We start from the raw sequence: 23,083 nt of genomic DNA, 5'->3' as shown, positions 1-23,083 counted from the left end.
CTAAAAAAGACATTGTTGTTGGCCAGGCATGGTTGCTCATGCCTGTAATCCCAGCACTTTGGGAGGCCAAGGCAGGTGGATCACCTGAGGTCAGGAGTTCAAGACCAGGCTGGCCAACATGGTGAAACTCTGTCTCTACTAAAAATACAAAAATTAGTTGGGCGTGATGGTGGACACTTGTAGTCCCAGCTACTCGGGAGGCTGAGGTGGGAGACTTGCTCGAACCTAGGAGGCGGAGGTTGCAGTGAGCCAAGATCACACCATTGCACTCCAGCCTAGGTGACAAGAGCAAAACTCTTATCTCCAAAAAACAAAAACCCACCTTGTTTATTTTGTATATTTTTTAATTTATAAAAATAGTATATCTCTGTAGGCATCCCTCTGATATGCTTTTTTCCTTAATGTTATATTTGTGAGATCTGTGATGACACCTTTCAATGATACATAATTTTCTATACTCTGAAAATATAATAATGCTATAATTTATGTATTTAACCTCCTTAATATTAGTGTTATTAGTGTTATTTCCAGTATTGCTCTTACCAATTGATAAACATTTTTGTGTCTCCGTATATACATCTCTGAGTGTATCTCTAAGAGATACGTTTTAGAGTTGAATTGCCAGCTCATGGTATTACTGTTATTTTTCCTGTTGCCACTGATACCGATGTGAATTCTGCCTTATCATTGGGTGTATTATTGGTGAACTATTTTATTTGCGTTATTTGCATGTTGTCTACAAGGAGGGACAGCTCACATCTGTGCTTTCCACCATGCTTACTTGTCTGGTCCGTTTTGCTAGTAACTTTAGTATTGGTGTGACTCTTTCTTAATGGCCAGAATGGCTGTTTGTCAAACACTGATCAGCAAATTAACGTTCCTTGAGCATTTACTGTGTATATAATACTATAAAGTGCATCATGATAGGTTGGAAGAAAAAAGTGTTGCGTTTGATATTAACAGTTGGATATTTATAGATGGATAAATATGACAAATAAAATTTTTTAAACTTTTAACTAAAGGAAAAAAACAAATAATACATTAATCAAGATATTGTAATGCCTGTAATCCCAGCACTTTGGGAGGCTGAGGCGGGCGGATCAGGAGATGTTCCTGGGGTCAGGAGTTTGACACCAGCCTGGCCAACATGGTGAAAGTCTGTCTCTACTAAAAATACAAAAATTAGCCGGGCGTGATGGTGCGCCCCTGTAGTCCCGGCTACTCTGGAGGCTGAGGCATGAGAATGGCTTGAGCCCAGGAGGTGGAGGTTGCAGTGAGCTGAGATCACGCCACTGCATTCCAGCCAGGGCAACAGAGTGAGACTCCATCTCGGGGAGGGGGAGGGTAAAAAAAAAAGTTGTTATAGATCCCCACACTAAGGACTAAGAAATTCTATTATAATCCTGCATTTCTTTGGGGGCATGAGCTTGTAACCCTAAACAAATTATTCAGCCTTTCTAAAAATACCTTCTCACATTTGAAAAATGAGGACAACAATATTTGCCCTGCCTATCTCATAAGCATGTTGTGAGGATAAAATGAGACAGTGACTATGAAAATACTTGGAAAATTCTTTATCATGATACAAATATAAAGTGTTATTTAACATTCATGGACTTACGCCTTTGTAGCTGTCTGATATGGTATATTTTGTATTAGCTAAGATACACCATTTAGTATATCTACTGTGTTAGATGCTCTTCTATGCATGGGAAATACAGCTTTTCTCGAGAAACTCGGTTTACCAGCAAAACAAAGAGCCATAGATAATTAGAACAGGGTGGTGTGTGTCATTCTAGTCCTCTGATTTGTTGCTAGTCTCAGCAGGTAAGGGAGGTATAGAGATGACTTGAGATGTTATAGAAACTATAGCCATTGGTGGAGTAACAGACCTGATTGTATAGCAACAAGTGACCTATGTGGTTATAAATGTCATTCCGTCTTTATTCTGCTGAGGCACTCACAACTAAATTTAAAATGTACCATTTTCCTAGCAATTTCTCTTTGAAAATGGAAGGTGAAGAACACAAGTATAGTATTAAGCAGAAACAACTTTAGTCATCTGGAAAACGTTTGTAATATAAGTGATATTTGCTTTCAAGAAAGAGTAGGCTTATATCATTGTTTTCCACCCAATTTTAAGACTTGAGCGTTTTAAAATATAGTCGTTTCATTATGGTGATGGTAGTGGTGGTGGTGGCAATAATGACAGAACATTTCAGAATTATGTGCCTTAAAAAAATTCTACCCACCAATGCAAAAGTTAGCACTGTGTCACCAGTCTAAGACATACACCTGTACACATTGAGCCACCGGTTTTAGGAGCTGCCTATATTCTGGGTGGAGACCCTGTGCTTCTCACATTTAGCAGTTGTATTAGTGAAGCTTCTCCAGAGAAACAGAAACAATGGATTGTGTATATATTTTGTGTATTATTTATTTTTCATATATTTTATATATGAAATTATGTATAATATATGAATATATATATTTCCACACTATATATGTATATAGTGAAAACTGCAATCTGAAATCTGCGGGGCAGGCCAGGAAGCTGAGAACTTAGGCAGGGATTCTACATCGTAGTCTTGAGGCAGAATTGCTGCTGCTTCTTACAAAACCTGTGTTTGCTCTCAAAGCCCTCAACTGATTGGATAAGACCCCCACACATTGTGGAGGGTAATGTGCTGTACTCAAAGTCTACTGATGTAGATGCTAATCATGTCTAAATGTCTTCATAGCAATGTCTATACTGGTGTTTGACCAAACTACTGAGTACCATAACCTATCGAAGTTGATACATACAATTAACCACCGCAGCTGACTTTGGCCTTCAAAGTTCAGTCAATGATTAAGATTACCCAGAGGCTATCCATACCATGTAGATAATTACATTATTTTCCGTGTAGATGATCAGTAACCAACAACTCAGAATGTGGGGTTCTTACCTTCAATCTGTTTCACTCCAAAATACGCAATTCTATGTAGGACGTGCATGGATTCTTTCCAGATGAGGGCTGCCATGTCCCTCCAGTTCTTCTACTCTTAAGGTTAGGGTTAACACTCCTGTTTGGTATTTGCTGGACTGAGGAACTACATTTTATAGCAAGTTCCCCGATTTCCCATGCAACTGCTGTAATAGCAGTATAGATCCTATGTTCAGACCTCAGCCAGCAGTGCAAACTGTTCAGCCTCCCTAGAATTTAAACTCAGACTAGAGTGCTAGGAAGTGCATGTGATTCTCTTACCTTACTTTTCCTTGGCTGAAACCCTCTCTGTAAATTTTTCAAACGTCATTCCTTCTTGTCCACCTGCAGTGCTTTTTGATATTTCTTTATAAGTGGCAGCTGGATCAACTTCAACAACAACAACAACAACAAAAATCCTGAAAGAAAGCGTCAGGCATTCAGAGTGCCTGTGGTGACACCATCTATCCATCCAGACTTCTCTCTGGTGTCTTTTGGTGCTTACTTTGTGCCCAGGACAAGCTCAGGAGCCTCAGAAGAACTGTGTAGTTATGGTCCATGCTCTCCAGAAAGTTAAATCTAGTTAGGGGACGTGGAACTGATGCTTATAGTGAAGCTTACCAAAGAGAAGACATTTATCTGGCCAAATACTTGGAGTTCGTTATTTTATATGTTAATAATCAGAGGAGCTTTTCCTATTTCCAGGAAGTTGTAGGCCACAGGCATGAACAATTAGATCTCATTGATTAGCCTATTAGAAGGGATTCATTCTTTGAGTTGTTAGACCCCACACTTAATCCCAGAAAGAAAGCTGAAGTCATTTGAAGGCAGAGTAAAACAGGACTCCTCCTTATTTAAAAGAAAAAGATGTTGGCCGGGCGCGGTGGCTCAAGCCTGTAATCCAGCACTTTGGGAGGCCGAGACAGGAGGATCATGAGGTCAGGAGATCGAGACCATCCTGGCTAACATGGTGAAACCCCGTCTCTACTAAAAAATACAAAAAACTAGCCGGGCGAGGTGGCCGGCGCCTGTAGTCCCAGCTACTCGGGAGGCTGAGGCAGGAGAATGGCGTAAACCCGGGAGGCGGAGCTTGCAGTGAGCTGAGATCCGGCCACTGCACTCCAGCCTGGGCGACAGAGCGAGACTCCGTCTCGAAAAAGATGTTAAGGGAATATTGACTGAAGTCTGTAAAATCTTAAAGGAGATAGGTTATACAAAACCAAAATAACATAATAATTGTATTACTAAATTTCCAATTATTGTACACATTTGAAAATACAATGCTGTTTCATTCTAGTCAAATATAATTCAATAAATTCCCATAATTCTGTTTTGTTGTGTCTTAATTGATTGAATATCTGTTTAGAAAATTCTGATCGAAAACAGATCTATCTTAAGCAGTTTTTTTTAAAACAAAGTATGTTTTACATATTTGCTTTTACTTAGGAAAAAAAAACTTACTTAGAAAAATACAACTTGGGTGTAGCAGCATGTGGTATAAACAACGGAACTATTTTACCTTTTACTTTCCTATGAATGAGCCAGTATATATTTATTGCTGGAGTTCCAGCTATAAAATTTAGGTAAGGGGTTTAAATATACCCTAGAGTATTATTTAAAAATAAATTTGTTTCTTTCAAATAGAATACCAACCTTGGTCTATGGCATTTGGGAGAGAAATTAAAATATTAAATTTTTATTACCTAGTAAACTGAAAATAAAGGTTAAATAAATACAAAGCAGAAAAAATATATACAAAATCACAACCTCTAAAAGGACAAACAGTCCACTGTTCTCTACTGTGGAAGCTTTATCAGCACTGCTGAGTAATTCCACCTCTAGGGCAGGGCTAGCTCTCAAAAATGTAAACAAGTATGCACTTTGTTTATATAAAGAAATGTACAGCTGGGTTTATATTTCTTTATAGATATCAAACAGCTAAATGGATTGTTTCAAAGCACCAGCAGGGGCCAGCAAAGAGCTCTTAGAGTTTTTCAGAACAGAATTGGCATTGAGATATGTTTATTTGATGTGTTAAATCCTTTTTAGACTTCTTTACTTACCACAACACTCTCTTAAGTGAATGAATTGCAGAGACAGTGAAATAAAATATCCTATGTGTTCAAACTATCTTGGGTATAGTTTTTTTTTTTTTCTAATCTGCATATATTTTTATTGGAATGTTTGCTTAGGCTATTTCTTGGCAGAGTTTTAATAGTCAAAATATAAATGGCATCATTTAAAGACTGTTCTACTTGGCTGGAAAAGGCCTTAAAATTACAGGAGAAAATGCTTAGTGACAGCTTCTCTTAAACTTTTTTTCTCGAACCTATGCTTCAGTTTTGCAATGGTATTACTAGGTTAATTTTGTAGTTCTGTCCTTAAGCTTTCACTTTTTATGTAATTAGCACTTTAGAAGCTAAAATATGTATCTGTTTGATGTAGTGCTAAAGTTTAAATTCATCCTAAAGTTTTGGTATTTCCAAATTTACAGAACTGTTTGAATTCACAAATAAAAAAAAAAAATTAACAGTCCCTATATTAACTAACTTGACTAGTATGACTACTATTTGGAAATTCAATCTTTGATTTGATACTTAATTACATGGGGTTTCGTTCCTACCAACTTCCTGTAATTCTATACCTATGGGTAAAAATATTAGTGGTCAAAGTTGGCTGGAGAAAGTATAGGCACTGCGATTCACATAGTTAAATGTTCATTTAGTAGAGCTGGGGTGAAAAAATACTGTTTCAACATGAAATGTTAGAAGATTGTTGTTCTTGTGTTACTCATTCATGCAAATTGGAGAAGGTATAATTGAAACAAGGTTGGCTGTGTTTGAGTCAGTGTGCTGCAGCTGAGCTCAGCTTAAAGGTCGCTGGAAATCAAGTGCTTTGTAAGTGAAGGCATTTTGACTACAAGCGATTCAAGACATTTTGGAAACGTCAGTCTCTGGAATGGGTCGTCTTTTTCTTTCTATGATATCTGGTATCTAATGTTTTACTTAGGATAAAGACTACTACTTAATAGCTCTTTTAGGCACCACAAATGATTTTTTCTTTTGATGCAGTGCAGCTGCTTCTAGCCTGTCTACGGACAGAGATCTTTGTTATGACTTTCAGCCCTTAACATGTTTGGAAATGAGAACAAATGGCACAAAGCTTACGATTGCACTTTGCAGCCAGAAGAAGCAATACTTACCCTTTGTCAGAAGCCTCCGGAGATGACTTGGATAGCCATGTTCACATGTGCTTCAAGAGACCAACACGGATTTCAGCGTCTAACGTTGTTCAAATGAAGCTGACTCCCAGACAGACTGCACTGGCTCCGTTAATAAAGGAAAACGTTCAGTCTCAAGAAAGATCATCTGTTCCCTCATCTGAAAATGTTAATAAAAAGAGCAGCTGTCTACAGATTTCACTACAGCCAACAAGGTACAGTGGATATCTTCAGTCTAGCAATGTCTTAGCTGATAGTGATGATGCCTCATTTACTTGTATCTTGAAGGATGGTATTTACAGCAGTGCTGTGGTCGATAGTGAGTTGAATGCAGTGAATGATGGTAACCTTGTAAGCAGTCCAGCCATTTGTAGTGGTAGCCTTAGTAACTTTTCAACCAGTGATAATGGATCTTACAGCAGCAACGGTAGTGATTTCGGGTCATGTGCAAGTATCACAAGTGGAGGTTCGTACACTAACAGTGTCATCAGTGACAGTAGTAGTTATACATTGCCACCAAGTGATGATACTTTTTTGGGTGGAAACTTACCTTCTGACAGCACCTCCAGTGGAATTGTGCCAAACAGGAATACTACTCCATGTGAAATTTTTTCAAGAAGTACAAGTACAGATCCTTTTGTCCAGGATGACTTGGAACGTGGATTAGAGATTATGAAATTGCCAGTGAGCAGGAACACAAAAATTCCACTAAAACGTTGCTCCTCCTTAGTCATTTTTCCTAGGAGTCCTTCAAATACCCCACCGACTTCTCCGACAAGTCCATGTACTCTTCTGAGCAAAGGATCCTATCAAACTTCACACCAGTTTGTTATTTCTCCTAGTGAAATTGCACATAATGAGGATGGCACTGGTGCTAAAGGATTTCTTTCAACAGCTGTCAATGGACTTCGGTTATCTAAAACAATTTGTAACCCTGGAGAAGTAAGAGACATACGGCCGCTTCACAGGAAGGGCTCGTTACAGAAGAAAATTGTTCTTTCGAATAATACTCCCAAACAGACTGTCTGTGAAAAGTCATCTGAAGGATATTCTTGTGTTTCAGTGCATTTCGCCCAACAAAAAACAACTACATTAGATTGTGAAACAACAAATGGTGATTGTAAACCAGAAATGTCAGAAATTAAGCTTAATTCTGATTCAGAGTATATTAAGCTCACGCATAGGACATCCGCATGTTTGCCATCCTCCCAAAACGTAGATTATCAAATAAATATCAATGGAGAATTGGAAAGACCAAATTCACAGATGAACAAAAACCATGGTATTTTACAAAGAAGTATTTCATTGGGAGGAGCTTATCCAAATATTTCCTGTCTATCCAGCCTTAAGCACAATTGTTCTAAAGGGGGACCATCTCAGTTACTCATAAAGTTTGCATCTGGAAATGAAGGTAAAGTGGGTAATTTATCAAGAGACAGCAACAGAGATTGTACAAATGAACTGTCTAATTCTTGCAAGGTAAGTTTCCTTTGATCTTGATAAATATTAATTTATACGAGAATAACTTAATGAAATATTTGGAGAAAATTTATTATTATAACCAAGCAGTTTTATATATTTTCCTGGTCCTTAGCTAGCAGTACTTTGTAGTCATAAATTTTATATTTGTAAATCTGAAGAACCCTATGTATAGTTTTTTACTGTATTTGTTACTTTACCAATGTACAAAATGTGTATTTTTAAAAATCTTCCTAAGTGATTTAAGCTGTAAAACTTTACAACATAAAAACAAACTTTGAATAACAGTCTATTTCATAAGATTTTATCTTGGTATCTTTTTCCTTTAAATGGTATAGTATTCTATTTTGTAGCTCAGTATTTTATTCCTATTTTCAAAACCATCATTTTGCTTTCTCCCCTTCTTAATCATTATGAAATAGAGTAAAATTTAGAATGCTTGTTTAAAATATTAAACAAAACCCATATCAAAGTGTGAAGATCTTGTTATAAATTATCATAGAGGAACTATATCTCTAAAATACATGTATTGATAAGATCATTCATAAAAGCTATTATGCTGCATGTTTAAAGCAGAGGAAAAGTAAATGGCATTTACATTTGTATATACCCTTAACTATGGAATTTTGTTTCTACCCTATTTTTCATGAGCCACGAGTTAATACTGCCTTCTAAAATGTAACTCATTCTTTCAACAATATTGAATTCTAAGTTTTAATATTTTTGAAGTTGGTTTAAATTGCTAGGCATTTCCCACAATTTTCTATTTACCTTTTCATTTTTGACAATTCAACTTTATTATATTAGTAATTTAACTCTTTTGAATCTTAGCCAAAAGTTCTTAAGTATTTAAAATGGTTTGAACTGAAATAGAATTTTAAAATTTCTGTATTTGGAATGTTTTGCCAGGTTCCAAGAAATTTAAAAAATTTTCTAACTAAAGCAATTTTACATGACAGTACATAATAGTTTGGGGAGGAAAAAACTTTATCTGTTATCTGTGTTTTTGTAACATCCAATATGCTTATTAAAGATTTTTTTTAAAAAAATCTTCTGGATAAGTAGCTTTAGGTGAATAAAATAGTAATTGCTAGTTTATTTTCTCTCTTCTGAAATCTGGTAAATATAACAATTGTTACCAATGCCCAGATGTTAATATAAGCCACTACTTTACTGAGGATAAAAAAAGATCAGATTTCAAATTCTGATCTATATTTTACGATTTTTAATTCCATTTAGGAAACTTTTCTAAAACCAGCTTTTAGGAGATTATAATCCAATCAACTATTTTTCTTCCTAAAAGGAAGAAATGAAATGGCACTGAGAAGAAACATTAGTACTATGCTAATTGAGTTAATGTTACTTATAAATTTCTTTTACACGTAATGAAATAACCTGAAAGGAATAATTCATGTATAAATATTTGTAGAAATACCTTAAAATAGTTTATTTTATGGTAATAATTATAGTTTGTTGTGGATACTTTTGAGAAGAGTATTTTAAATGTATTTTTTAATGAAATGTGGATCAAATGCCTTTTGCATTGTTAAAAATATCCATTGTTACTGGTTTTATTTATGCTTAGGTAAACTAACTTAAATATTTTTTGTGACAATCAAATGTATAACTTTGTGCAGATTCTATCTTTTGGTAGATTATTGGATTATAAAGTAGTTCAGAAGTATGCAGTTTGCTGGAGACTTAAATTGTCCCCCTTTTAATGTTTATTAGACTTCTCTTTATAAAAGCATTGTAAACCATACAGTGACAGTTAAATTTAATTTATACTATATCTAAATAGATCTAATTGATAAATCAAGGCTTGTTTTATGAAGAAGATTCTAGTGTTGCTTTTTCTAAATATAGCAGTGGCAACAATGATGGGTTTTAGAAATAATCCTGTGTTTATCAATAATTATATATTAATCTAATTATAGTGGTATATTGTAACTCATTTATAAATAAACAGCTCCCAAAATATTTCCCATGACTCCAGTTAGTCTGGGTTAGTATTCTGATATGCTGAGTCTGGATTCACATTTAACAAGTTGATATTAGAGTAGCATTTAGTAATGTCAGCTATCTGTACTGAGCAGTCGTGAAATTAAATCACTGCTTTGGTCAGAGACCCTGGTTTCTAAAGCACTGAGAGTCTACACATTCTTTTCTTATATGTTTAGCTACCAGTCTCTAGCAGTATAAGATTGAGTTTCTAGCTTTCAATAATCAACAGCTCATTAATGACTGAGTTTTTAAATCTAGTGAGAACTTTTACCTGTATCTGGGACACTGTCTGTGTTCTGTGTTTACAACTTAGAGTGAAGATGAGACTTTGTAGTCTGTGTTTATTTCAGGCATAGCAAACAACATAACAGTGACTGGCATATGTTTATTATGTATGCCTTCTGAAATACAATATTACTTTTGTAAAGGCTATATAATGACTTTTGATCTGAAAATAAATATTTGATATTTTAACAGTATGTGTAATATTTTGTCAGTTCAATCAAGAAGCAGGTGAAGGAACTAAAGTACTACGTAAACAGTTATAAAAATGATTGCTATTCAGATTTCTGAATCTGTGTAGTAGTTAGTTTTCTCTACTGTTATTTTATTTCCCTCATCTGTTATTTTCTGAATCTCCTATGTTATGTTGTTAGGATGCTCAGAGATTTCAGTACCCTATTATTTAATGTGCATTAGCATTTTGCCCAAGCTTGAATGTCTTCCATTCTTTGCTTATATTCATATTTTTATTAGAATTATTTTTTACATTTTTTTCTTTTTGTTATAAAAGTTTTTGTTCATTATCTGTAACTTAATCCTAAATAGGTAAATTGCTACTATTCTAGTATAGTAGAACTGTAATAAACTTATGTCTCAATTATTTCAAAGCCTTTAACACTGATCTCAAGATTATACATTTCAATATTTTCTTATTTAATTGTTCTTCCTAAAATAGATGTTTTAAATATATAATTACTGAAATGTTCCATTATTTTCCAGTCCATATTTTACTAAATTTAGCAGAATATTTAGAGAGATTTGGTTAAATTTATTTTGAGCAGCACTTATAAAAACCAATGTAATTTATAAATATTCTAAAATGTGATGCCATAATGTTAATGACTAGTTTTAGAAAGTTGGTGAAAAATGTATATTTGTACCTGTATATTTCTTAGAACTGAGGAATCGTTAATTTCAGACAGGTTCAAAGTGCTGAGTTGTTTGCTTGAAAATATTTTGTTTTCTCTGTAGATGTGTCTTAATTCATCCAGTACACATTTGAGTGCCAGGCCCTGTCCCAAGTACTGAGAAGAAAAGATGAGTAAAATACAGTCTCTATTTAGGGGACCTCCCATTCTAGTAATAGGGACATGCTGGTAAACATAAAAATTTTCAGTCTAATATGTGATGTGCTAAATAGAGTTGTGTATGAAAAAGTAGAAAGATGTGACATTATTCATCTGGAGAGAGGACCTGGTTGGTAGAGGAAGGTTTCCCAGAGGAGGTGACATTTGAACTGAGTCTTGATAGGTAAACTAGAGTTCATCAGACAGAGAAATCAAAGAGATTCTAGGGCAGGGGTTCCCCATCTCAGCATTATTATATTGGGCTGGACACTTTTGTAGTAGGGGCTGTCCTGTGCACTGTAGGATATTTAACAGCATCCCTGGCCTCCACCCACTAAATGCTAGTAACACCGCTTTCTCCCAGTGTGACAATCAAAAAGTGTCCGCAGACGTTGCCAGATGTCCCCTAGGGACAAAATTGTCCCCTGTTGAGAAAAACTGCTGTAGGTGTCAGCAGCAGCATATGCAAGACTAGAGATGTGAAAGAATCTCACACTGTAAATAGTCCAGTGGGGCTCAAGCATAGGGTAGCCTGGGGATGTGGGAGGAGGTGATCTGCCAGAAGTGGGTCGGAGTTGATTAGGCCTGGTGCTTCATGCTGAAGACAAAGAAGGTGGTCTTCTGCTGAGAGTCAGTAGTTGGGCAGTGGAAGTCTTTAGAGAGTGTGAAGTGCTCTCTTTAAGGTTTTTAGAAGATAATTTTTCATGATTTCATGGATTATAAATGAATTTAAGTTTTCTTAACTTGGATGATTGGGTTAACAGTGATGTTATGAACTAAGATGAAGAACTCAGGAGAGGGGCCAGATTGGGAGGGTGAAGAAGAAATCACAAATTAAGTTTATGTGCATCAGAGGCTGCCCTGGTAGTGCTGTTTTCAAGTAGGGCAGTTGGAGATACAGGACCAAGGCTCAGGAGAGAGGTGAGAGTTAGAAATGTAGATTGGGAGTCAGGAGTACAGTCAAAGCCTCAGGTAAGGTTAAACATGTTAGGGAAGGTATACAGTGAGATGGGAAGGGAAGATAAATTATAATTCTGGGGACTACCAACTTTGGTGAGGTGGTAGAAGAGGGCATAAAGAGGAGACTAAGGAGGAACCACATAGAGGCCAAGAGAGCATGGAGGCGCGGAGAGCATGGAGGCGCGGAGAGCATGGAGGCGCAGAGAGCATGGAGGCGTGGAGGCATGGAAGCATGGGTGAAAGGTGAGGGAAGGAGGACAGCAGACAGTACCACAGAGAACATAAGTATCCACTGGATATGGTAGTTAGAAGGTCTGTTAGCAAGAGTAGGCTCAGGAGAATGCAGGGTTAAAAGCCAGATTGAAGAAAGAATAAAACAGGTAAGGAAGCAGAAACAGCCAGTGTAGGTTGCTTGCTTGGTGTCATAAAATTAGCACGAGATAGCATAGGCAAGGTATATATTTAGTGATTGTTATGCAGAAGGCATATGTGAAGTAGATATAAGATGTATAAGACAAACTCACTCTCTACAGGGAGAGTACAGTCTTTTTCCTGGAGAAAAAAATAAATGTTACAGTCTTCTATTCTTTCACCTTGGAACTATAGAATAAGCAAGTATGATCAGTGAAAACTGAAATGGAGATTCAGCAATATCAGATGAAGGAAACAGAAAATTACAAGTGAAAACTTGAAATTGCTTATGAATATTCATAACTCATTTTGGACAGCATTAGTCTAACTTTCTCAGTCCCCTCTCTACCACCAAAAATAAGACAAAACAAAATAGAGCTTCCATGTAGAAAACAAGTCAAGGTTTTAAGGCCTATTCCCAGAAACTACTTGGAGAATAGGCAATTCTGTCTATTTTGCTGGCTTCTTCTAGGCTATGGAGCCTAACATGTGCTAGCTCTTGTGAGGCCTCACCCGTTTGTATCCACGCTCCCTTTACATCACAGGTGACGGGGAAACAAGACAGACCAGGAGAGGCCAGGACAAGAGCCTTTGTAGGCTGAAGGGGCTTGGCAGAGTCTCTGGGTGAGACCAGGCGATATGTTGAGGTCAGGAAGGTGGTTAGCAGAAGGAGCAAATGAGTGCTGAGAAAGGGAACCAATTGTCTTGTCAGCATATCCTGGAAATAATCCAAAGTATTGCTCACACGTCTGGTTCAGTATCCTTTGTTCGTTGTGTAAAATTGGAAGACTGTGGTCAGATGAAGACAGATACTTAGAGATATAATAATTTCAAAACCAGGGGTGAGCAGATCTGTCCCAGTTCAGTGAGATGTTTTGGGAAGGACTCAACATGGGAGCAATTGTTGAAAAGCAATTTTACCCACACTAAGATTGAAGTGAACTGTTGGGATAGAACAAGAACAGCAGACCTGAGGGCTTAGACGAGCAACCAGCTAGTGTGTATGTGTAGCTCGATTCATGGGTGAGTCACAGCAAAGAACACCTTGAACAAGTAAGTAAATTCATGGCATTTCTAGTTAGGCTCGAGGATGTCTGTTGGGGGAGAAAGAGCGTAGGCCTTCTCTTGACTTAGAGGTATTATAAAACCATAACACTATGAAACATTTTTATTACCTTAGTAGTAAAATACATTACCCAAGCAAGATATTGATGATATAGTAGACCATGTCTTTAAATTCAGTTATAACTAAACTTAGTTAAGTATAGTTATACCTGAAGTTAAGTACAGATATACCTAAAATAATGTTATCCTGAATTGCTTCCTTTTATTTACTTTTTCTCTCAATTTTTTTTTTTTTTTTTTTTTAATGATGAGGTCTCATTATGTTACACAAGCTGGATTTGAACTCCTGGGCTAAAGCAATCCTCTTGCCTCAGCTTCCTGTGTAGCTAGGACTACAGGTGTACTGCTGTGTCCAACTTGTAGGCTACCCTCTAATGCTTTATTAAGGAATTAGAGAATGGCTTATTAAGACGTCAGCAGGACCAGTGATTTTTAAATTCTCATGTGCATGTAAATAACATGGCGATCTTATTAAAATGCAGATTCTGGTTCGGGTTCAGTAGGTCTCAGAGTGGGAGCCTGAGATTTCTGTATTTCTGACAGATCGTACCAATGCTGTTAATTCCCCAGACACACTTTGAGAAGTAAGTCTTAAGGCCATTCTTTGATGCGAACAGTAATACAGTTCAAAGTCGAATTATCCCTTGAGTCCCTGAAATGCCATGATTGTGGCCATTATCATGAGTAATTCATTAAAAACATCAATAATACTTCAGATACTAAATGCACATGCAGCAGAAAAAAAAAAAGATGGAGATATGGCAATAGGTAGGCAAATGTAAATTACTAGAATTGATTAGAGAAGGATTCTGGAGAATGGATTAAGCAAATCTTTTCTAGGCTCAGATTTGCTAGAATACAGTTCCCTAGTATAGAGAACAATGACTAGCTCAAAATAGACACTTAATAGGTATTTATTAAATTAATGAATAAAGCCAGGGACCCTTTGTAATGGGGTAGAGATGACTGCAGAATCCTGATAGGTGAGGATGACTACACAGCCTTGCACAAACAGATAACCAAACTAGGATATTTGAGTAATGACTGTGATCATGAGCGGGAGCTACGTGATACTTCATCCTTTGCATGGAAGAGTGGCACTCTTAAATGAATACCTTGTCCCTGGGGTGAATGCCAGTGGAATATTATGATCGTGACTCAAGGATTAGTTTCCACAGTGAAGTCTGATTCATAGCCTACATATTCCACTAACTGGTACCGTATAACTGTGTGTCTGAATAGAGGCTCAGATCAAGTTTTCTGAAAAGAAGGTTGAATGGACAGAGATCTTTAAGGGTATTCAGACAAAGGCCATTTGACTAGCTTTCTTTCAGTTTATCATTGTTTTATAAAATGACTTCCCTCTAGACTTCATGTAAGAGCTGGGATTCTCAGACTAGTTCCTGGAGTTTTAAGTAACTGTTTCAGCTAAGAATGACCTTTACTTTTGTGACAAGGCTGAAAGACTGAACTGTCTTAAAGAGTCACAGAGCTTACTGGAAACTCAAGTCGCCTTCAAAGCAAATGAGTTTAACAAGTATTTATCAAAAATAGAATATGTGCCTGCCATAAGTGGCAAATATTCTTCCCGGATTTGAAGAGGTTATAATTGAAATGAGAAAACAGCATAATCCATTGAAAACAACTGGAGAACAATATAGTATAATATATAATAATGTTTATATACCTACTTCATGCAGGTGAACACCTAAACATTGAGATATATGATTGCCCATATGATTTTTAATTAATTTTTAACTTTTATCAAGGTAACACATGTGCCTATTTTAAAAGTCAGATATTAATTCTTTGAAGATTTTCTGTCTTTTTCTCCATGTTCTCTCTTCCTAGAATTCCTGTTTGCCAAAGTTTGCACTTCCTGGATTGACCTTAAAATTTTCTTTTCTCTCCTGTTTTCTGTTTCTTTGCCTCCTTAATCTACTTCTTGGAAGATTTCTTCCAAGTTTTCCCCTTTCTTTAATTTTAAAATTTTGTTTACTTTGTATTCTCTCTCTCTCTCTCTCTTTTTTTTTTTTTTTTTTTTTTTGAGACAGTCTGACTCTGTCGCCCAGGCTGGAGTGCAGTGCCGTGATCTTGGCTCACTGCAACCTCTGCCTCCCGGGTTCAAGCGATTCCTGTACCTTGGCCTCCTGAGCAGCTGGGATTACAGCTACGCGCCACCATGCCTGGCTGATTTTTGTATTTTTAGTAGAGATGAGGTTTCACCGTGTTGGCCAGGCTGGTCTTGAACCCCTGACCTCAAGTGATCCACTGCCTAAGCCTCCCAAAGTGTTGGGATTATGGATGTGAGCCACTGTGCCCAGCCTAAAACTTTATTTTTAATTTATAAAATTCTTGTTTCTGATTATTTCCTATTCCTAATGTCCTGCTTGTTTTATGAATATAATCTCTTATTTCTCTGAGAATATTTTACTTCGGATTTGGTTTATTTTCTTTCTTAAGTTTTGTTTCAGGTCCTGTGTCATCTCTGGATCCTTTTGATCCCTTTGCTGTTGTTATTACTATTTCTCTTTATTACTGGACATTTTCCTCCAGGTATCTGTTGTTCATATTTGAGAGTAAGTAGCTATGAAGTTGCCTGGAGGTTCTATAATTATGTTGGGCTTTTCAACTGGTGGGTTCCACTGTTGGGAAACCCCCCAATTATTAGTGTCTTCTCTCTGAGGTTAATTTGTTTCTCCAGAGAAGAAACTTCTAATGATTGCCCAGTTATGTTTTACAGCCATGGTTAGTGACAAATCAGGAGTGAAGGTGAAGGTAATTCCTTTACGTAAGTTCTGCAACTGAGCGAATTCCAGGTAAAATATGTCTTAAAAGTGATATTTACTTGCAGAATTCTTACCGTGCTGATGGTAATTTAATTCATTTGCAGTAAATGAGATACCTGATTTTCTTTTCTTTCTTTCTTTCTTTCTTTTTGAGATGGAATTTCGCTCTTGTTGCCCAGGCTGGAGTGCAATGGCACGATCTCGGCTCACTGCAGCCTCCACCTCCTGGGTTCAAGCAATTCTCCTGCCTCAGCCTCCCGAGTAGCTGGGATTACGGGCGTGCACCACCACGCCTGGCTAATTTTGTATTTTTAGTAGAGACAGGGTTTCTCCATGTTGGTCAGTCTGGTCTCGAACTCCCAACCTCAGGTGATCCACCCACCTCAGCCTCCCAAAGTGCTGGGGTTACAGGCGTTAGCCACTGTGCCTGGCCAAGATGCCTCATTTTCATACCTGTGGTCTGACATACCTTGTGTATATTCTAAAAGTATATGCACTCCTAGAAAGACTGAAGTAAATACTCTATAGTAGAAAATGTGGTTTCGTTAACATATTTCTCAACTTTTTGCATTCCTGTTAATACACTGAAGTGCAAATATGCATACCTATCACTCAGAAGAAAAGGATCAACCTGTTTAAAATGTGTATGGAAGTATGCCAGGTGTGGTGGCTCACACCTGTAATCCCAGCACTTTGGGAGCCTGAGGTGGGCAGATCATTTGAGGTCAGGACTTTGAGACAAGCTTGGCCAACATGGTAAAACCTTGTCTCTACTGAAAACAGAAAAATTAGCCAGGCGTGGTGGTGCACCCCCGTAATCCCAGCTACTCGGGAGGCTACAACAGGAGAATCCCTTGAACCCAGGAGGCAGAGGTTGCAGTGAGCCAAGATCGAGCCACTGCACTCCATTCTGGGTGACAGAGTAAGACTGTGTCTCAAAAAAATAAAATGTGTATGGAAATAGAACAAGGAGGAAGAGACCATAACAGCCTTCTAGTAGAGTTTAATATTGGATAGTCACTGTCACTAGGACTTGAAGCCTCAAGTATGATTTTTAACTTGGAGAAAACCTTGAGAGAGAGAGAGAGAGATTTTTTTTGAGATGGAGTCTCGCTCTTGTCGCCCAGGCTGGAGTGCAGTGGTGCAATCTCGGCTCACTGCAACCTCTGCCTCCTGAGTTCAAACGATTCTCCTGCCCCAGCCTCCCAAGTAGCTGGGATTACTGGCGCCCGCCACCACACATGGCTATTTTTTTTTTTTTTTGTATTTTTAGTGGAGATGGGGGTTTCACCATGTTGGCCAGGCTAGTCTGAAACTCCTGACCTCAGGTGATCTGCCCACCTCATCCTCCCAAAGTGCTGGGATTCACAGGCGTGAGCCACCATGCCCAGCCAACGTGTATGTATGTATTTGTGTGTGTGTGTGTGTGTGTGTGTGTGTGTGTGTGTGTGTGTGTGTGTATTATATATATATATATTTTTTTTTTTTTAGACAGAGTCTCACTCTGTTGCCTAGGCTGGAGTGCAGTGGTGCAATCTCGGCTCACTGTAACCTCCGCCTCCCGGGTTCACACCATTCTCCGGCCTCAGCCTCCCAAGTAGCTGGGACTACAGGGGCCTGCCACCACACCCAGCTAAATTTTTGTATTTTTAATAGAGATGAGGTTTCACTGTGTTCACCAGGCTGGTCTCGATCTCCTGACCTCATAATCCGCCCACCTCAGCCTCCCAAAGTGCTGGGATTACAGGTGTGAGCCAGCTCGCCCAGCCCCAATATATTCTTTTTTAAACCCTTAGCCTTATATTTGTAAAAGTTTAAAACAGCATACTTCATGTGCCACATTTTAGGAAACTGTCTGAGATAGTGATTATCTCCATATTAAAAATAAGTAGAAAGGCCCAGAAATTTTTAAATGACTTGCTGAAAATCACAAATCTAGTAAATGTCATACTTCAACCAAAGCTCAACTCCATTATGTATTTTAAAGCACCTTTCTACTACCGCTAGCCAAAAGGACTCTCATCGGGCACTGGGAGAATCCTACAGGATAAAGCTGCTTGGAAAAGATCACTTTGGTAAAAATAGCATCAGAAAGAAAAAAAAAGAGGTGTCTAAAGGAACAATTCCATTTGGGCTGACTACAATCTGATGAATAACATTTACACTCTGAAGAACATATAGTCCAGATCAAGTGCTGTCTTATAGCCATTGTCGAGTGAAAAAACAGTTTAGGGATTATTATTAAACATTACCAGAGAACCGGTTTCTCTCACAAATTTCTTTTTCTTTTTCTTTTCTTTTTTTTTTTTTTTTTGAGATGGAGTCTCGCTCTGTCACCCAGGTGGAGTGCAATGGCATGATCTCGGCTCACTGCCACCTCCGCCTCTTGGGTTCAAGCGATTCTTCTGCCTCAGCCTCCCGACTAGCTGGGATTACAGGTGCCTGCCACCATGCCAACCTAATTTCTCTCAAATATTTCCTTCCTTTTCTTCCAACTTGTGATTTATGATTACTTTGTTTTTTTCTGATTACTTTTATTGATTAACACATACTTTGTCTTCTGCCTCCTATAATGTTGCTTATGAATTTCATCCTTAAGTTCTTTTTATTTAATAAGTGTTACAAACAATCTACATTATTATAAACTAATTTTTTCCCAAATATTTTAAAACTTTTTGTTAGGGAAGATTTCAAACATACACAAAAATAGAAAGAATATTGCAGTGAACCCCTATGTATGACTCATCCAGTTCTAAAATATATCAACATTTTGTTGATTATATCATCAATCTCCTCCTTGCTTCTTCTTTTTTCTAGAATCTTTTTTAAAAAATACATCATATTCTACCCATAAACATGTTGAAATGCATCTGTGATGGTTAGGAACCTTTTACATATATAAAACCACCATGCAATTGTGACAAAATTAATGGTAAAATTAACATTAATTCTAAACTGCTTTGACTGGATAAATCTCTAAGTCACTATGTCATTTTAGTATTGACAAAGTTCAAGATGGGTACATCTCTTTTGACTTGTGTCTATCTAATACTTCTATTTTCTGATATTCACATCTCTTTGGGATGGAGCATGTCAGTTATTTACCATAGGATTTTCTCTTTCTTTAATCAGATAACTTTTAATAATATATGGGTTACCAATATAATTGAGGCCTTCCTTTGGAACCTAAAACCAAAAGGTTAGAGTTCAGATTTGGAATTTATCATCTAACCACATCTTATCTCGGCCTTAATTGCCATACTGTATTTAGGGTTCAAACATTTGGGATAGCTACCTTACTCATTCCTGGGCAGAGGTGAAAATGTACTCTATGTTGAAGTAACTCTATTAATTTGTATTATAGCTTTTCCAAATCCTGATTTTTATGTTTATATAATATGAAATTTATGAAACACTGCCGCAGTGTTTCAAGTACTGGAAATTGTATATGTTTGGCAAATACTTGATGCTCAATAAAGAGTAGATCTCATTATCTACCTTATATTTTTGTGAGAGTATCTGAAGGCACTGTAAAGTGCCATGACATATAACACATAATAATTGTTTTATAGATGTACAAATGGAATCATATAGGTAATTATGAATCCAGATGGACAGTTAAGTAATGGGAAATGCATGAAAAGATCACATTATTAAAAAGTCAAGTAAAAATATACAGACCACGAATCTGGGGAAGCACTTCTTCATAAGAAACCAAAGCAAATATCAAAGTCTAAGATTTCTAAAGCCTTACTAACAATTAAGCCACAATTCTTTTTACTTATACTCACAAATTTTGATTAGATGTATTAGGGACAGTGTCAACACTAGTTGTACTGAAGGAGGACAGAAATAAGAATTATACAGCAAATTAACAGGAGCAAATAATTAGCAGCTAGAAAGTCCTGTATGTGGGCCACAAGCCCCGTATCGAATATCCAGTAATTCGTAGTTCCAAAGCCAACCCTTTTGTTTCTTTGATCCCCTACTGAAAATTTTGACTTATGGAGATGAGCTCATAAACATCAAACATAAAATGGTAGACTTTTTTCTCTTCAGTTTTTAAACTAAAGAATTCCCAGCACTCTCAATAGTTAAGATATCACGAAGGATAAATGCTTGAGGGGATGGGTACCTCATCTTCCGTGAGGTGATTATTATGCATTTCATGCCTGTATCAAAACATCTCATGTACCCCATAAATGCATACACCTACCATGTACCCACAAAAATTAAAAATTAAAAAGTTAAGATACCAGTTTTCACTAATAGCATTATTTTTATTTAAATGAGTGTATTATATGTGAAAACATTAAAATAAACATCTTATTTTGTAAAAACCATTATTATAACTTGGTTTTTATCTTACTCTTGATCTTTAGGAATCAGTTCATCTTCTAGCTATCATCAGTGTTTTTGCCTCATACTTTTAACAAAATATTATTAATACATTTGCAATGGAAAATATATCCTAGTATGCCAATTTATCTTCATATTAAAACGTTTAGTTGGCAGTTGTGGACAGGGTAAAAGCAAAGTAATTCAGCTATTATAATTTTACATTTATATAGTTACTTTTTGAGACATACATAAAAGCTCAATTTTGTCAGTCTGGTAGGACCTTTGTAAAGCTCTCTTATAGCTCTCTTTCCCTTTACTGAAAGTAATTATGTATTTGGCTCTTAGGATATTTTTTAACCTTCTAAAGTTAATTTGGGTATGACCCTGGCATGTTATTTATAAATATTAGCAACAGGTGGTAAAACTGCTGAAATATACAGATACCATGATTTTGGAGCAAGCTAGTCATATCTGTTTATTTACTACATGTAGTGTAAGTTTCCCAAGCTTCACCAGTCTGCAGGGACCAGTAGATACAAAATAACAATTATAACCTAAATTTCACTGACTTAGCTCTTCTCTTCTACTCATGAAAGATCCTAAGCAGCTATGAGGCGCTCTTCAGTATTTCTGGGGTTCCCAGGCATGGCTCCCATGCACTCTTAAACAAATCCAATCCCGTGGAGCAGTATTTCCAGGCATATGCAGCACACCTGTTGTCACTTTGGAGTCCTGCTATGTCTCACTGGGCCCTGGTTCCTCCTCCTTTCCTTACGATAAGGTCTTGTCCAGAAGCATCCTAAAAAAGCTTATCTCAAGCTTTTCTTAGGTATGATGAACCAAACTGGTTTAAAAAAAAAAGGGGGGGGGGGAGTCATGATTCTGAACACAGAGTGGTGGGGCATCATTCAGCTTTGAGGACATGTCTGAATCTCAGAGATAACAAGAACTAAAAACAAGATCTTAAAACCAGAAAGGACTGTTTTACTAAAAAAATTTCCTACAGCACCACTGTCCAGTATAGTAGCCAGTAGCCACGTGTGGCTACTGAGATTTAAATTAGCTTAAATTAAATTGGATTTAAAATTCAGAACCTCATTTGCACTAGACACATTTCCTGTACTCCATAGCTACATGTGATCACTGACTCCTGCATTGGACAGCAGTAGTACAGAACATTTCCATCAGTACAGAAAGTTCTGTTGGACAGGGTTCCCCAACATTAGGTCTCAAGCTGCAAGACATTGATACCCCTGTACTTCCACAATGATCCAGTGTATTGAGGAAAGCGCCTAAAGCTGCAGTACTAGGTGGTTATGGCTGAAGGAGTGGAGCCCCATCCCAATAGCCTTATTTTTCTCTACTGGTACCCGCCCTAACGTTTAAGCAAGAAAATGTTGGTTTTAAAGGGGTTCATTGAGTTATTTTCTTAAGCAACAGTAACCCACATCCCCCTTTTTCCTGTTTTCATTGATACGTCATAGTCTTCAGTAAAAATTACATGAATTTTCAACCCTGGGAAAAATCTTAAAAACTGTTTATACATCAGCTAAACTTACATTTGATCAGATAACCAGGTAATCAAATTATAAGAATAATCAGTTTCTACTTCTGAAATAACGTTTTTAAAAACTAAGAAAAGACTATTCATTTCAAAAAGTAAAATTTTTTACAGAAAACATTTTATTCTGTGCCAAGGTTTGAAAAAGAGAATTAAGAAGAAGAAGAAAAACTACTTTGGGAATCATTTGATAATTATTTTGTTTGTTGTTTAGAAATATTCTCTGACCATATGTACAATCTTTACACATACTTCTTGCAATGTGTTTATTGTACTAAGAATAAATCTTTGTTTTCACTGATCACTGCACATCATTGGTGCTTACTACTATTTGTTGATGAATAGGGAAAAGATACTACAAATCTAACAAACACATTTTACTTTATAAAGGTCTTTTCTTAGCCAGGCACAGTGGCTCACGCCTGTAAGTCCAGCATTTAGGAGACTGAGATTGGAGGATCACTTTAGCCCAGGTGTTCAAGACCAGCCTGGGCAACAGAGTGAGACCCCTGTCTCTATTTTTAAAAAAAAAAAAATTTCTTTTTTTTAAATTAGCCAGGTGTGGTGGCACTTGCGTATAGTCCCAGCTACTCAGGGGCTGAAGCGGGAAAATCGCTTGAGTCCAGGAGTTCCAGTTGCACTGAGCTATGATTGTGCCACTGTAGTTAGCCTGGGCAACAGAGTAAGACCTTGTCTCCAAAAAAAAAAAAAAGAAAAGAAAGAAAGAAAAAGAAAAAAAAACTTGCTTGTTGTGAAATACAAAAGAATAGAAGACATTATCCCCACTTCTGATAGGGCAGTCTAGGCAAGGATGACAAAGAACATATATAAGATGTTTTGAAATTATTAAAGAAGGATCAGAGTGTTGAAATTATTGT

The 23,083-nt window shown here is 36.9% G+C and overlaps 1 protein-coding gene across 2 annotated transcripts in view; it reads left to right on the top strand.

Annotated features, from left to right (window-relative positions):
- The window catches only part of NEDD4 (NEDD4 E3 ubiquitin protein ligase), a 173,615-nt gene that overhangs the window by 69,688 nt on the left and 80,844 nt on the right, over positions 1-23,083 (top strand). Inside the window, exon 1 of one of the 2 annotated variants that reach the window (XM_030931101.1) lies at positions 6,052-7,665. The exons of the other annotated variant lie outside the window; for it this stretch is intronic. Coding sequence (XP_030786961.1) covers positions 6,118-7,665 — 1,548 coding nt within the window. The 5' untranslated portion in view covers positions 6,052-6,117. Of the gene's footprint in view, positions 1-6,051; positions 7,666-23,083 lie in introns of those variants that run through there. 2 annotated transcript variants of the gene reach the window in all.

Source organism: Rhinopithecus roxellana, chromosome 5 (assembly GCF_007565055.1).
Source record: "Rhinopithecus roxellana isolate Shanxi Qingling chromosome 5, ASM756505v1, whole genome shotgun sequence".
NCBI lineage: Eukaryota > Metazoa > Chordata > Mammalia > Primates > Cercopithecidae > Rhinopithecus > Rhinopithecus roxellana.
Note: the sequence above shows the minus strand (reverse complement) of the source record. Positions and strands in the feature narration are given on the sequence as shown.